The 15,837-nt window shown below is 51.7% G+C and overlaps 1 protein-coding gene across 4 annotated transcripts in view; it reads left to right on the top strand.

Annotated features, from left to right (window-relative positions):
• Positions 1-15,837, top strand: part of TIMP2 (TIMP metallopeptidase inhibitor 2) — a 53,761-nt gene that overhangs the window by 27,900 nt on the left and 10,024 nt on the right. For all 4 annotated transcript variants that reach the window (XM_081575703.1, XM_081575705.1, XM_081575706.1 and 1 more), the window contains 2 exons: positions 9,533-9,633; positions 11,901-12,009. In XM_081575703.1, the coding sequence (XP_081431829.1) occupies positions 9,533-9,633; positions 11,901-12,009 (210 nt within the window). The remainder of the gene's footprint in view (positions 1-9,532; positions 9,634-11,900; positions 12,010-15,837) is intronic.

The following is a 15,837-nucleotide window of genomic DNA, read 5'->3' as shown; positions in this document are numbered from 1 at the left end:
CTGGGTCATCAGGTCACGTCCTTGCAGCCAGATGGCAGCCCCTGGGGAAGGCCTCTGTGGCCGATGGGCTGGTGGACAGGCCCCCCTGTTTGCCCAAGCGATCCGCACGGGGCAGGCAGCGCCGGTGGTATCTGCCAGAAGGTCAACTCTCCACGGGCACGTGGGGGCCAGCAGTGACGGACAAGAACCGGGACAAGGGACAGCAGTTCAGCTGAGACAGCGAGACAGGTCCTGCACTGGTGGGGCCAGGGGGGCACCCTTGGTTTTGGATGTGTCCCCGCATTCCATGGGTGCTGCCCTGGCGGTCCTCATGCCTGTCCCCGCCCCCATCCAGCCAGGTGCCGGGTCGCAGCGTGCATGAGAACATCCAGAAACTCAGAAATGTAAAATGACGGGAAAATAGGTTTTTAAACTTGGGGTGGGGGGCAGGGGCACCTCTTCCGTAGGAGGTGGCCACTTCTTACCTCCACCCTATTTGCTCTGTAACAGGATAGAGCGTCGATGGCAGAGTGTAGCCCACCCTCATCCCAGCCTGGAGACAAGGTTGGGGGGAGCGGTGGATTGCACCCCACACACCACCCACTCCGAGGGGCAGGTGAGCTAAGCTCATGAGGACTAGCCAAGGAGTGGGCGCATGACCTCCCAGCCTGCTCGCCCAGGGTCTCTCCACACTGACAGCTGGGGGTGTGGTCCTGGGATTCCTGCCTTCCCATCCCTGCCCCTGGCTCCTGAGCAATGCTGTGCGTCGGGGTCAGCCCACAGACCACATGCTTCAGCATCCCACGCCAGGGCCGCTGCTGCTGCACCGTCCACACGGATGGAGACCTGAGCCACCAGCCTGGCACTTCGTGTGTGTTTACACCCTAAAATGAGACCTGCCCAAGGTCCCAGCCCACCAGTGAGGGTGGGACCTTTGCCTGCTGCCCCTCGCTTCTCTGCTATCCATCTGGCCCCTTCCTCAGCCTGCGGGCGGGGAGGGATAAAGGCAGGGTGGGGTGGCCGGGAGTCCTCCCAGCATCTCTCCCAGCCTCACGCTGCCCCCTGCCCCGCCCAGTCCTGCTCCTGCCCCCGCTCCCGGCTCCAAGCTTGGGTTTGCAGGGCTGAGATTGGCTCCTCCTCAGGGTCTTGGCGGAGAAAGTGCAGAGCAGCAGTTCCCTCCACAAAGCCGCACTGTTCTCAGCAAATCCTCCCAGGAGCGGGATGCATTTTTTTCAAATGATTCAGCAGCACGTGAATGGGAAGGGCCCCGAGCCCAAGGCTTCGGAGACTGTGATCAAGGCCTCTGGCATGAGATCCCGCTGGGCCGGCAGCAAGAAGGGAGGAAGGGTGGTGGGGCTTGAGTTGCGGTCCTGGGGTGGGGGGTGGTGGTCAGGAGGGCAGCTTGAAGTGGGGCAGTGAGGCCTACAGCATGTCTACATTGCAAGGCTCTCCTAGAGATGCTTCTCTCCTGCTCCCCAGGGGAGCCGAAGCGGACGGACAGAAAATGGAGATGGGCGAGCTGGTCTCCATGGAGACGGGGCATCCAGTGGACAGCCGCTCACGAGTGTGTGCTAGAATCTTGAGCAACAAGGGCAGGCCTGGCAGATCCTCAGGTGCAGGCTCACGAGCAGCGTGGACCCGGGCTGGGGCTGTGCTGCTGTTTCCTGTTGTCTGTCTGCACCCTCCCTGCCTCACCCTCGATTCCCGAATAAGCACATCTGTGCTGAGCAGTTATCATTCCGGGCATTTTTGACCTTGGCCTGAGTCATGCTGGCCAAGTCTTGATCTCACCCTGGACAGCTCAGCCCTGCCCTGGACATCTGTTGGCTCCTGGGGTTGGGGAGGGGGAAAGTTTTGGGGGACCTGGTGGGGGGAGAGTCCGGTCTCTTAACAGCTGCTATAGGGACAGACGAAACCCTCAGTTGCCTGCAGCATCCCAGGGCTGTTTCTAATTACTTCATTTCCCTGTAAGCAGCGAACTTGGAGGTCTCCTCCAGCCCAACTGAAAGGGGCCTGGCCTTGAGGCCAGGGAAGGCAGAGCTGAGTGCCCAGAGAGAGCCCCCAGGGCCATGTCCATCAAGGGACCCCTGGGAAGGTGAGGGCTGGGTGCACAGTGAGGCCGGAGGGGCAGGTGGGGCTGGATGCTCCCAGGGCCTTCCAGGCACCAGGCCAGTGCTGACGTCATGCATTCCTGTGACATCTCCCAGGACCCGCAGCCGCACCCCGTTTCCATGTGCTAGTCTATAGGGAGGGGCGTGGCCCCGAAACATGGGGCATGGGAGCAGTCTGCAGTCTTGCGTGAGCACAACCCTGTCTGTAAGTCACCATCCACCCTCCCCCCCTGCCACTCCAGCCAGTGAAGTTTGCCTCTACCAAACAAGCGGATGCAGCCCCATTGCCAAGGCTTGCAGTGTCTTTACCACACACCCCACGGCCCTCTAGATGATTTAGTTACATGCAAGCACTTAGGAATCCTTCAGTAATACCAGACCACGGCTCTGAAAAAATATAATCATTCCATTACAGCTTTCAGAGGGCAGAGCAGCCGACTGTGTGTCTGGGGGGGTAGATGCAGGAAGTGGGGCGCCCCTCGCTCTCCTGACTCTAGCCTCAAAGGTTAGTGGCAGCTGGGATGGAAGTGCCCCCGTTCACACCCCCCTGAGACTTGGGACACGTTCGTCAATCAAAGGTTAAGGGGCCTCAACCAGGTCAACCAGCCGACAGTGTCACTGTCTTCACCCAAAAGGGACAAGAGACCCTCAGCCCAAGTGGCAGCCCCGGGGTATTGCTGTAGGGATTAAGCAAAGACTTCAGTGGCTCTGTGATTTGAGGGTATAGATGTCTACACTCAAGGTGCCCATTCTCCAGTGAATGTAGACAGAAGTGTGGAATCCTCCAGCCCCCTCCCAAGTACCCCAGCGGAGCAGAGCGCACCTGGAGTGCAGGGACCTGCAGCCTGGCCGGAAGTAAATGGGGGCTGGGAAGGACAGATGCTGAAGCTCCAGTACTTGGGCCACCGGATGCTAAGAAATGACTCATTGGAAAAGACCCCAATGATGGGAAGGACTGAGGGCAAGAGGAAAAGGGGGCAACAGAGGATGAGATGGCTGAATGGCATCGCGACTCAATGGACATGAGTCTGAGCAAACTCAGAGAGGTCGTGAAGGACAGGGAAGCCTGGTGTGCTGCAGTTCACGGGGTCGCAAAGAGTCAGACATGACTTAGTAACTGAACAAGGTCCTGTCTGGAACAAAATTGTTTCTATCTGAACTGTTCTGAAATGGTTGGTGTGTAGTTCTTCCTAGAGACAAGCAGGTGGACCAGGTGACCCTCCTGCTCTCAAACCAGGGCTCCCATTCTAGGTACGGCAGCAGAGTGGCCCCCCACTCACTCTTAATGGGCCAGTAGGGTCTTTGGCCAGTGTGCTGGCCAAAGTCCCCCGACCCCTCCCCTGCAGTAGATGACTCAGACCGTGTGTCCCTCACCAGGAGGACCACTGGGCATTTTCCATGCGACTGTGAGGGAGATTGAAGAGCAGGGCAGTGGGGTCCTAGTTAATGCCCATCTCCCTGGGCACCCCTCTCAGGTCCAAGTGGAGACTGCAGTAGGTGCACTGGGCTGGGAGGGGACCAGTGGCTTCTGTGGACTCTGAGCCACCCTCGCCAGCCTGAGTCAGTACACACCTAAGGTTCAGATGGTTCAGGCTGGATTTTGACCTCGTATTTAAACGGATGTTTTTCCGAATCCTGGAGATGCCCACACCTTTTCCAGGCAGACGCATGATTTTTTTCTTAAGCTGGAAGATGTGCTGGGGCTGGCACTGGGCGCTTGGGATTCGGGGATGTTGAGTGTGTTGGGACAAGGCCGTGAACATCTACAAGTCAGGGTCCTAACAACCATGGGTTTACCATGCTCTGGGGGTCAGAAGCCCATGTTGGCAGAGTGGCCCCGTTGGAAAAGTTCCCATAGGATATGTACATAGCATATGGGGTTCCTCCAGAAAGCATTATGGGCCCGTTTCAAGACAATCAAGATAATTCAGTTTATTTCAGCGTGAAATAAATGAACTTTGGAAAGGCAGTTCTCTTTGGGGGGTCTGGCTTCCGCACAGACTTTGTCCTTGGCTTGTTCTTAGTCTCCATCGCTTCCCCGATAAGGTCCGCAGGCACGGGAGGATTCACATGTCAGTGGGGTATGGGAGAGACTTGAATCAACACAGGCCAGTTGAGTGTGCTCTCCTTCCGGGCCACACCATGTGCTGAGGACACCCAAGATTTCCTGCCCATCCTCTCCCTGTCCTCTCCCCGCCTCCCCACCCAGGGCAGTGGCACAGTCTGGCCTCGTTGGTTTTGCCTGGGGCTGTCGTCATCTCTCAAAGTCTGAACGTCGCCTGTGTTCCTTGGATCGTCGTCCGCAACCTTGACTTTCCATCCACTCCGTTCTTTTCCATCCCAAATCTGGCTGAGCGGACTAAGGATTGTTTTTGCAGGCTCCTAGTGGGGGAAGTGACGTTGTGTGGTGTCCACAGCCCAGGGGTGGGGGCGGGGTCTCTGCGGTCGCGTGTGCTTTGAATTAAGTCCACGGTTGTGCATTCCAGTAGCCAACATCTGGCGGTGAATTCATCAGCCAGCGAATCACCCTTGATCTCAAACCCAGATGTTGTGTTCACGGCCGAAGGGAAAGAAACAGAAATCTGAGCAGCCCGGGGAGAGGCCATCATTTTGGGTTGCAAAGCAGTCAGAACAGGGATCTTTATAAAGACCCTCCCTCCTGCTGCTGCCTTTGGTTCTTGAGGGGCGGGGCGGTGGAGCAGAGCTGTCTGCTCATGGGGATGGACAAGACATAACCTGATCCCCAGCCCCAGGGGCAGACACCGGGCCCAGCATGCAGCAGGTGTTTGGTAAACAGGAGTCCATGCCTCGATTTTAATTTCTTCCCAGATTCTTCAGGTCTCTTTGCTACTCCCCAGCCCTGTCCTTTAAATGGCCTGGGTGTCAGAGAGGCCCGCTCCTCATTTGGAGTGGCTCCAGTCTGGAGCTCAGGGTGATGCCCATCGTGCTGGGTGCAGGAAACATGTTTCTGCAACGTTCTCCTTGCCTCTTCCTCTGTCCGCCCTTGGCAGGTGGAAACAGTGTTCCTCTGTGTGCTAGTCCATCACCTATGTATCTTTCCCCAGGTTGGATCTCCTTGAAGGCAGGCTCTGTTACTGAAGACTTTCCCATACCTTGCACCTTTTTCCTTTTGGGCAACAGAATGGGGCCCCTGCTCCCCGAGTTTGTACTTAAAAGGTAGCCCAACTCCGAGCTTGGCAGGGAAGACAGTCCCCACTCTGGCTCATGCCAGGGGCAGAAAGCGGAGGGTCAGGACGTCCGTGGCTGAGCTGGCTGGGGTTCACCGAGATGCCATCTCGCCCTCCCTCTCTCCCCGCTTCGTTAGGCCTAGACATCTGTTTCCCTTTGGGTCTGCTGTCTGTAGCTTGCCCGTGGGATCCTCTGGCTGTGATCAGTTCCTTTGCCAACACTTACATGTGTCTCCCCACCGCCACCCTGTGCAGAGGGTGCTGAGCCCAGATGGTACCTCGCACCCAGGTGGACAGGAGTGTGCCCAGCCTCTCTCCTTCGTGGTTGGAGGGTGTTGATGCTTTGGGGGAGGTTTTCCATAGCACTGAGCTCTCTTGTCTCTCTTCCTTCTCACTTTCTTTCCTTCTCTTTTTCTTTCATTCTGTAAAATGTTGAGACTCAGTTCACAGACCCTGAAGAATCTGAACTCCTGTTCCGCGGTGACAAGCCCAATCAGAGATCCTGCCACCCCACCCCCGACCTCCCTGCAGGCAGCTAGCAGCTCAGGGGCCAGTGAACGTTCTAGGCTTAACTCTCTTCTTTTCTGACAATTTTTGAAGGCGAGTGTGTGGTGTGTAGCCCCAAAGCAGGTCCTCCGGGAAGCTGTTACCAGACCCAGCTCTGGCGTGTGCGATGCCCAGGGCGGGGTCCCTGGGCCTGCAGTGAGCATGGTGCAATTCTCCTAACTCCTCGTCCCCTCGGGAGTGAGAGAATTGGGGCCATTCTTCTCCGTGCCGCTGTGTTTGTTCTGCGCTGAATTGCGCATGCATTGTGTGCCAGGCATCTCTTAGTACCCCCCTCTCACCCAGAGGGTGTGCCCATACTGGTGGTGGTGGTATTTCTCTGTTTCAGAAATGAGTAACTGAGTCCCAGCAAGGTCAGGGAGCTTCCCTGAGGCTGTCGCAGGGAGGGGCTACAGCAGGATGGAGTCCCGGTGCTGCCCACTTTCAAATGAGGACCCAGACTGCCTGGGAGCTTTATGAGAGAATAATGCATGGACCTTATTGTGTGGAATCGAATGGGGTCTCTTGGCTATTTGGGAGTAGTTTTTGCTTATTTTCCTATTAAAAAAAAAAAGTTTGGTTTCAGTATAGTTGATTTCAGTGCTGTTAATTTCTGCTGTACAACTAAGTGATTCGGTTATATTATATACATTCTTTTTCATGTTCTTTTCCATTGTGATTTATCACCACATGTTGAATATAGTTCCCTGTGCTGTGTGGTAGGACCTTGCTGTTTATCCATCCCACATATAATAGTTTACATCTGCTAATTTCAAATTCCCAGTTCCTCCCTCCCGCCACACCCCTCCCCCCAGACAGCCAGAGTTCTGCTCTCTCTGCCTGTGAGTTTATGTTTCATAAATATTGTTCATTGGTGTCTTTTTTTTGATTCCACGTTTAAGTGATATCATATGGCATTGGTCTTTTTCTCACTTGCTTCACTTAGTATGATAATCTCTAGGTCTATCCATGTTGCTGCAAATGATATTATTTTATTCTTTTTTATGGGTGAGTAACATTTCACATTTTCTTCATCCATTCATCTGTCAGTGGACATTCAGGTGGTTTCTATGTCTTGGCTACTGTAAATAGTGCTGTTATGAACATGGGGGGAGTCTATGTATCTTTTTGAATTACAGTTTTATCCAGATATATGCCCAGGAATAAAATTGCTTGATCATATGGCTACTCTAGTTTTAGTTCTTTGAGGAACTCCATACTGTTTTCCATAGTGGCTGCACCAACTTACATTCCCACCTTCGGTGTAGACGCTTCCCTCTTCTCCACACCCTCCTCAGCATTTGTTATTTGTAGCCTTTTTAATGATGGCCATTCTGACTGATGAGCAGTGCAACCTCATGATAGTTTTGACTTTCTCCTTGTTTTCTGATGATCAGCAGAGTGTTTATTGAACACCTATAATGCAGTAAGCATTGTGCAGAGTGCTGGACCTCTGAAAAGCAGTTCCAAAAATTTCAAAAAACATGCAGAATTGGGTGTACCATAATACAGTTTGGCAGTATTGCTTCTTCTAGACCTATGATCTCCTTTGGATGTTCCTGGTTTGTTTGACAGCATGCGCTGAGGATGATACTGTGGAAGAGCAAACTTATGACAGACTGATCTAATGTTTACTGATTCGCATAAAAACTTTCCTGCAGTGTTGCAATAAAGTATAGACTAGGCAGGTTGTAAGAGGGACCAAGACAAACCTCACCTGTGTTGCCATCCAGTTATCTCAGGTTCAGCTCAGCAAATAGAGCTGGTTAGAACATAGCTTCTGCCTGTTAGAAGCTCCCTGGGCTCTGAGTAAACAAGGGTACAGGTGTTCATAGCAAAATGGATGAGAGGTATGGAATATACTAAGTGCCACAAAAGGGCAGGATTTCCCAGAGAGAAGATGGAGAAGGGCTATTTCAGCTGGATCTTGAAGGATGAATAGAAGTTCTCCAGGCAGAGAAGAGATGGCATTCAGGGCTAAAAGTAGGGACACCTCTGGGCAGGTTCAGATTCAGGGAGTATTATGGACTGGCGGAACAAACAAGAGTGGGTGACCACCAAGGCAGCTGAAATAGTCTCTGGCTGGTGCCAGTTGCAAGGAGTCTTCTGTTTTAGAGGACGGCAGTGGGCAGCCAAGGAAGATGTTTGAGCTGATGGGGTGTGACTGTGAAAAGATAACACGTGCTGGGGGTGGGAAGATGGGTGGCGGGGTAGGAAGAAACGCTGAGATCAGGACGACCTGCTACAAGGGCAAGGCCCTCTGTTCTGGCGTGGCCCACCGCTTGGCATTTCCTGGATGTGGCTTCGTAGGTTGGGGCCTGGCTCAGCCTGGGAAACAGGAACCTGTGGCCTCGGACAGTCATGACTCAGCGCCAACAGAAGGAAAAATAAGGATGGCTTTGAGCCGGGGCGGGGCACTGGAGCTCTGGCGTGGGGCTCTGGTGCCAGGCTGGGGTCCAGAGAGCATTTGGGGGATCCAGGGGGGTGGGCACAGGTGGGGGTCTGTGTCCTGGACCTCCCTGTCTGCAGGAAAAGACAGCCCTGGCCAGGGGCTCTGAGATTCCAGCCCCTCACTGGGGTGGAGGCGGGGAGGCTCCTCCAAGCCAGGGACTGTCTGCCCCTTGTTTCTCTATTTTGCTCACACCCATGCTCACGTGACACTCATCCACAGTGACCCTGAACAGCCGAATCTTGAAGGACAAAGCTTTTAAAGCCATTAGAACGGTCTGTGCCACCAGCTGATGAGCCTCAAAATGAAAAAAGGGAGGGAGGGCTCTGCCCAAGTGACAGTGTGAGCTGCTGATCCCTGACTGTCAGGTTACAGGGCAGAGCAGGGTCCTGGCTTAATTGCTAGTAGGAAGCCCTGGGTTGCATGGCCCGCTAGCAGCCTCAGGCCTCAGGGAACATTCCAGAACCTTCCCAGCCTGACCTCTTCCCCTCTCCTCCATCTTGTGTCAAGGTCCAGGACCATCCTTCTTTGTGTTTTGGCCTTTTCCCTCAGCATCTGTCCCTTTTGTCTGCCTCGGATGCTCTCAAATGTCTCCTCCCATTCCACGCCCCTTGGTTTAAAATATTTGACCTTCCTCTGCCGTTGCTTCTGATAGGATGTGTATTATTACAAAAAGCAGCCCCAGGACGTTTCTCAGGGGCATGCAGAGGTCGGATTCAGAGGCTGGCAGGATAGACTCTTTCGATGTCAGACCCCCAAACTAAATACGATGGGGCCTCTTGCAGGAAGGTAACTCCCCCTCTACCTTCAGCCTGAAAAAGCCTGATTGACAGTAAGCTATGGGAGGAGGGGGCAGGGTAGGACTCTCACCATCCTTAGCTGTGTGATCAGGATGGCAGGCCAGTGGTCAGTGTGCTTGTCTGCTTTCCCAGCCACCGATACATACACGTTGGCGAAAAAGGGAAAAAAGCCCCAGAGTCCCGAAGAGTGAGATCCACAGTGAGCCTTGTTCAAATCAGCGATGGCCTCAGCAATCCCCAGGTCTTGAGGGACAAGAGCTGCTCCGGGTCCTGTCAGCGGAGGGCTCTGGCTTCATTCCTGGTCTGTCCCCTCTGGATGGAGTCCAGTGCTATGCCCAGGCTGGGACTACCTGGCCCCTCGCCTCGTGCCTCCCTGCTGCCACCTCCCCCAACACCCAACCTTGGAGCCAGGATGGTCTCGTTGGCGGGGACTCTGCTCACCTTTGCATCTTTGTTTTGCAGTGATCAGGGCCAAAGCGGTCAGTAAGAAGGAGGTGGACTCTGGCAATGACATCTACGGCAACCCCATCAAGCGGATTCAGTATGAGATCAAGCAGATAAAGGTAATGGTGACTGTCCCGGGGTTGCTTTGTCCGGCAGAGCTGCGGGAGGTTTGAGAGCACGGCAGGATGTTCTGCTGTCTCAGTGAGCCTCTAGGTCCCTAGAACTGGCCCAGCCACGGGTAGGGCAGACAGTGAGGGGCAAGGGCATCAGGCTGCAGGTGGATCTGATTTTCCTTAATCTGTGAATTCCTGAGAAATTGTGTGCACGTGGTATGTCCCCATCGGCTCAGTTCTTCCAGAAATGTGTTATCTTCATTCTGAAGAATATAAATCAGTGGCAGAGCTTCAGGGTTAAGCTACCAACTTCACAGCTTCTGTGGAACATTCCATGAGTGCCTCTCCACCTCTTCCATGGTGGGTGGGTTCAAAGGCAGTGGGAACTTGGCCATTGTTTCTGGGAGCCCACAGCTAATGGGGCAAGTGACCTAATTCCCCCAAAGTGCGAGTGGGCTCCAGTCTTGCCTGGTCAGCTTTACGTTCAAGAGGAGCGAGGATTTGGAGGGAGGACAGCTTCTGTGGAGAGGTGTGCTGGGACATTACCTAAGAGAGGGGAGTTGGGGAGGAAATAGACTTGGCAGCCTGGCCAGTGATGCAGAAGATGCTTTGCCAGGCAGGGTAGGACCAGAGGTGTTGGGAGCTGTAGACCCAGGGGGAGGTGGCGAGTATTTGTTAGTTTTTCAGAATGTGGGTTGTGTTCAAGGTCATATGGCAAGGAGCCCGTATTTGGGATGGAGGGAAGACAGGGGAAGTTGGGAGGACAGGACCAGTGCTGATGGAAGGTTACTGTTGACAGTAACTAACTTAGAAAAGACCATGATGCTGGAAAGATTGAAGGCAAAAGGAGAAATGGGTGGCAGAGGACAAGATGGCTAGATGGCGTCACCAACTTAATGGACGTGAATTTGAGCAAACTTGAGGAGATAGTGAAGGACAGGGGAGCCTGGCGTGCTATGGTCCAAGGGGTTGCAAAGAGTCGGACGCAACTTAGCAACTGAACAACAACAAAACTTGGTCTGTAAGAGGGAAGAAGATTCTAGGCTCTAACTGGACAGACAGCTTTGTGACCTGGTTAGTCATTGGGGCCGTCCGTATTTTTACAAAAATAGAAAATGCATGTTACCAGAAGGTCAGCGAAATGCTTGATCATTACGTCTGTGTGATTTAAAGGGGTGCCCCGGTCTCTCAGTGCCAACGTCTCTAGTTATGAAGCAGTTAAGACAGTATCTCTGCTCTAATGACCCACTGTGGGGTTATGAAAAGGGAGGTGTTGACACCAAGGAAGCACTTTCAGCCCTTTGGTGACAGATGTCATTCATAACCTTTCTTGGCATGGGTTGGAGTGTAACTCTTGCAAAGCTGGTTCATCGTGACATTGGGATGACCCTGTTCCATTTGGGTTTGCTTCTTGAAGCGCTCCTCCCCCAAAACCAAACAATGCTATTAACCTGGGTTTAGCCACAGCAAGAGTCCTGATGCGGTTCGTGTGGAATCACGGAGGCCCAGGCGTGTGTGTTCCACGGTGCTGTTTGGCTGCCTGTGTTGTGTTGGTGCGTTTGTGCCGTCCCCTTTCCATTACCCCCACCCCTACTCACCCGGCTACCAGCGAGCTGCACCCCCAAAACTGGAGTGGAGGGAAGTTCTCAGCCCACGCTCATGTCCCCACACTGTCACTGTCCCTGGAGGGGCAGCAGAAACTCCCTGGCTGGGGCTTTCTCACGTCCTGCCCAGACGCTGGAACAATGCACCCTTTCTCCTGAGCAGCAAGTCTGTTCGCAAGAGGCTCTAAGGAAATTGCAAGTTGAACTCCCCTTGCTCAGGGAGTTACACCCTAATTAAGAGGTGCCTCTCTGCTCTGGCCCCCATCACGTAGCCAGAACTTGATCAGAATTCCTGGACAGAGACGAAAGTGGCTGTACTCCGTGGTGGGTCAGAATCACCTGGCGGTATCCAAGCCCCTCCCCGGAGATTCTGTGATGACCTCGCACGTGGTTGGGAAGGCAGGTGTATCTGAGGTGGGTCCTTCTGGATGACCAGGTCATCCCCAGCTTGGTGACAGCTGCCACCCTAGGCAGTGAATCACAGTGACGCCGAAGAACCCTGTGCGTTAGGAATTGTCGTCTTCCAGCCTGTCTGACCGGTGCGTTTCCATCCCCTTTCCGTGCTGGCAGTACCCCGGGTGCAGGTTGGGGCACCGTGCTCAGGGTGGCAACAGGATTCCTGGCTGTGCCACCCACCTTCACTTACATTCCTCATCCTCCTTTTTCCAGATGTTCAAGGGACCTGACCAGGACATAGAGTTTATCTACACAGCCCCCTCCTCTGCAGTGTGTGGGGTCTCGCTGGACATTGGAGGAAAGAAGGAGTATCTCATTGCAGGTGTGTACGCGGATATGGGCGTGGGATGCTCTTAGAGGGCATCCAGGGGAGCGGAGGTGGGGTGGCTGGAGGTGAACCAGAGCCTTGACGATATGGATGACGCGCACAGTGCTACTCAGAAGTCTCGCGGATTCCCTGCTTTTTCCTGGCAGAGGACTGATGAATTTTCACCCATCCTCTGCATTCCCCTAATTAGAATAGTGGAACCAGTGTGACTTAAGAGAAAGAATAGAGTAAACCAGTATTCATAGGAAATCTGAGGTCAGATGGACACAAAGAGATGAGAGGCTGGAAGTGCTCAAGGCTGGGCAAGAGGCGGAAGGCAGAGTTGAAACCTTATTTTATTATTTTTTCAAGTAGTTTTTTATTTATCTGGCTGTGCCAGGTCTTAGTTGCAACCATGCAGGATCTTAGATCTTCGTTGCAGCACACGAGATCTTTAGTTGCAGCATAAGGACTCCTCGCTGCGGCATGTGGGAGCTAGTTCCCTGACCAGCGATCGAACCTAGGTCCCCCCTGCACTGGGAGCTCAGAGCCTTAGTCACTGAACTGCCGGAGGAGTCCCAAAACCTTGTTTTAAATCTCTTAATATTACTATGTGTGCTATTCACCCATTCATTTCTTCATCGTATTCCTCTTTCATTTATTGTGATAAAATATACATAGCCAAAAGTTTACCATTTTAGCCAATTTTAGGTGCCTATTCAGCAGCATGAAGCACATTCACATTATTGCACAAGCACCACCACCATCCATCTTCAGAACTCTTTCCTTTTCCCAAACAAACTCTGTGCACATTAAACTCCCCTTCCCACAGCCCCTGGCAACCGGCGTTCTGCTTTCTGTCCCTGTGAAATCTGACTCCTCTAGGGACATCATAAAAGCGGAATCTAGCACCATTAGTCCTTTTGTGATGGGCTTATTTCCCTGAGCGCAATGTCCTCAAGAGTCACCCATGTTGCAGCAAGTGTCAGAATTTCCTCCTTTTTTCAGGCTGAATAATATTCCATTGTATGGCTAGACCACAATTTTATCATTGCATCTCTTTTAAAGTTTTTATTCTTTTATTCTTACGTAAAGTGACTTCTCTTACTTTTTTTTCTTATTGTTACTAGACTTTATTTCTTAGAACAGTTAAAGATGTACAGAAAACTTGAGCAGGTTAGTACAGTACAGCCAGGTCTCTCAGGTCTTCCTACAGTTTCCTCTGTTATTAACATCTTAACATTAGTATGGTACATTTATTACTGGTCCATTACTGGTCAATTAATGGACCAGAATTGATACAGAAATCCCTTTACTTCTTTCCATTGCATTGCCTCCTCTGCCTGCCCCGCTAGCTTGCACCCCCAGGGTCCAGAACAGTACTACTGTCCAAAATCAGTACTATTGATATTTGAGATCAGATCATTCTTTGCTGGCAGGCTTGTCCTATGCATGGAGTATGTTTAGCTGCATCTGTGACTTCTTGGAGTAGGAAATGACAACCTACTCCAGTATTCTTGCCTGGAAAATCCCATGGATGGAAGAGCCTGACGGTCATATAATCCATGAGGTCGCAGAGTCAGACACGACTGAGCATGCATGCACACGTGGGTTCTACCCACTAATTGCTGCAACATCCTCCCCCCAGTCAGGGGGTCTTCCACATCACCAAATGTTCCCTGGTGGGGGGGGGCAGCATCACCCCGAGTTGAGACTCGCGGGTCTAACCAAACCTCCAGTGCATGCCAGACATGCACTATGTCCAAGCTGTCCAATGTGCTACCGGGCACTTGAGAGCTGTGGCTGGTGCAGCTGAAGAGCTGGGGCTTTAATTTTATTTATTGCAATTGATGTAAGTGTGAAGGTGGGGCCTTCCCTACTGATCCAGTGGCTAAGACTCCGAGCTCCCAATGCAGGGGGGCCTGGGTTTGATCCCTGGTCAGGAGCTGCATCCCACATGCTACAACTAAACACTGAAGATCCTGTGTGCTGTAACTAAGACCCAACCCAGCCAAATAGCTAAACTAAATAAAAATAAATATTAAGGAGATTTTTTTTCCCTTCTTTTAAAGGGCCTTCTGAACTTCCTAAATGTCTTATTCTGAGCATCTGTTATTTAAAATGTATTAATTCAAGGGGCAGGGTGTATTTATTATTGAATGTATAATTCAAGGGTCAGAGTGCAACCATCACCATGGTCTAAAAGAAACCCTGTACCTTTTAACTATTACCTTACTAACTCCCATTCTCCCCCAACCCCCAGCTCTCAGCCACCACTAATCTCTAGATTTCTTTACTCTGGACTTTCTTATAAATGGACTCATATAATATATGGTCCTTTGTGTCTGGCTTCCCTCAGCATAATTTTTTTTTTTTTTTTACGTTTTTAATGTTTTACTCATTGTAACATGTATCAGAACTTTACTCCTTTTTATGGCCAAATAATAGTCCATTGGCTGGGTGTACTACATTTTGTCTATCCATTCAGCATTTCACTGGGGCCGTTTCTACCTTTTATTTACTATGAGTAATGCTGCTCTGAGCACATGTGTTCCAGTTTTTGCCTGGATATGTGTCTTCATTTCCCTTGGGTAGATACCTAGGAGTGGAATTGCAGGACCTATGGCGACTCTTGTGTTTAACCATTTGAGGAACTTCTAAACTGTTTTCCAAAATGGCTGCACCATTTCACACTTGCAATATCTTACTGTTTTTATAATAGGAGAGATAATATTAAATAGAAGGAAACAGGGACAAAAATCATGATGCAGAGAGCTGACGATCTGACTCTGAGATCACAGTAGCCCAACCTCTGTGGTGTAGAGACCTCATTGCCCTAACAAATCAACAGCTTCTAGTTTTCTGAGCCCTTTTTTTTTTTTTTGGTCCTTTTAAAGGCTATTGTTTAGTTGCTAAGTCATGTCCAACAGTTTTACGACCCCATGGACTGTAGCCCGCCAGGCTCCTCTGTCCGTGGGATTTCCCAGGCAAGAATACTGGAGTGGGTTGCCATTTTCTTCTTCAGGGGATCTTCCTGACTCAGGGATTGAATCTGTGTCTCCTGCATTGGCATGTGAATTCTTTACTGCTGAGCCACCAGGCTATCAGTTCAGTTGCTCACTCATGTCTGACTATTTGCGACGCCGTGGACTGCAGCACACCAGCCTTCCCTGTCCATCACCAACTCCCGGAGTTTACTCAAACTCATGTCCATCGAGTCGGTGATGCCATCCAACCATCTCATTCTCTGTTGTCCCCTTCTCCTCCTGCTGTCAATCTTTCCCAGCATCAGGGTCTTTTCAGATGAGTCAGTTCTTCACATCAGGTGGCCAAAGTATTGGAGTTTCAGCTTCAGCATCAGTCCTTCCAATGAATATTAAATAATCAATCCTAAAGGGCTGATTTCCTTTAGGACTGACTGGTTGGATCTCCTTGCAGTCCAAGGGACTCTCAAGAGTCTTGTCCAACACCACAATTCAAAAGCATCAATTCTTCGGTGCTCAGCTTTCCTTATGGTCCAACTCTCACATCCATACATGACTACTAGAAAAACCATAGCTTTGACTAGATGGACCTTTGTTGGCAAAGTAATGTCTCTGCTTTTTAATATGCTGTCTAGGTTGTTCATAGCTTTTCTTCCAAGGAGCACGCATTGTTAATTTCATGGCTGCAGTCACCATCTGCAGTGATTTTGGCTGTAGCACCTTTTAAAATGAGAGCCTCAGCCATCCCTCTGGGTCTCCACACTGCCCTCTAGGGGCTTTGTGGCCAAACTGCAGAGCTGCAGAAGCCCTTATTCAAGGAGGGAGAGCCGGGATCCTGTTGCTGGTGGCTCCAGGTGGG

Source organism: Giraffa tippelskirchi, chromosome 3 (genome assembly GCF_054371585.1).
Source record: "Giraffa tippelskirchi isolate mGirTip1 chromosome 3, T2T-mGirTip1v1.2.pri, whole genome shotgun sequence".
Classification (NCBI taxonomy): domain Eukaryota; kingdom Metazoa; phylum Chordata; class Mammalia; order Artiodactyla; family Giraffidae; genus Giraffa; species Giraffa tippelskirchi.
The sequence above is the reverse complement of the archived record's forward strand: the minus strand, read 5'-3'. Positions and strand labels throughout refer to the sequence as shown.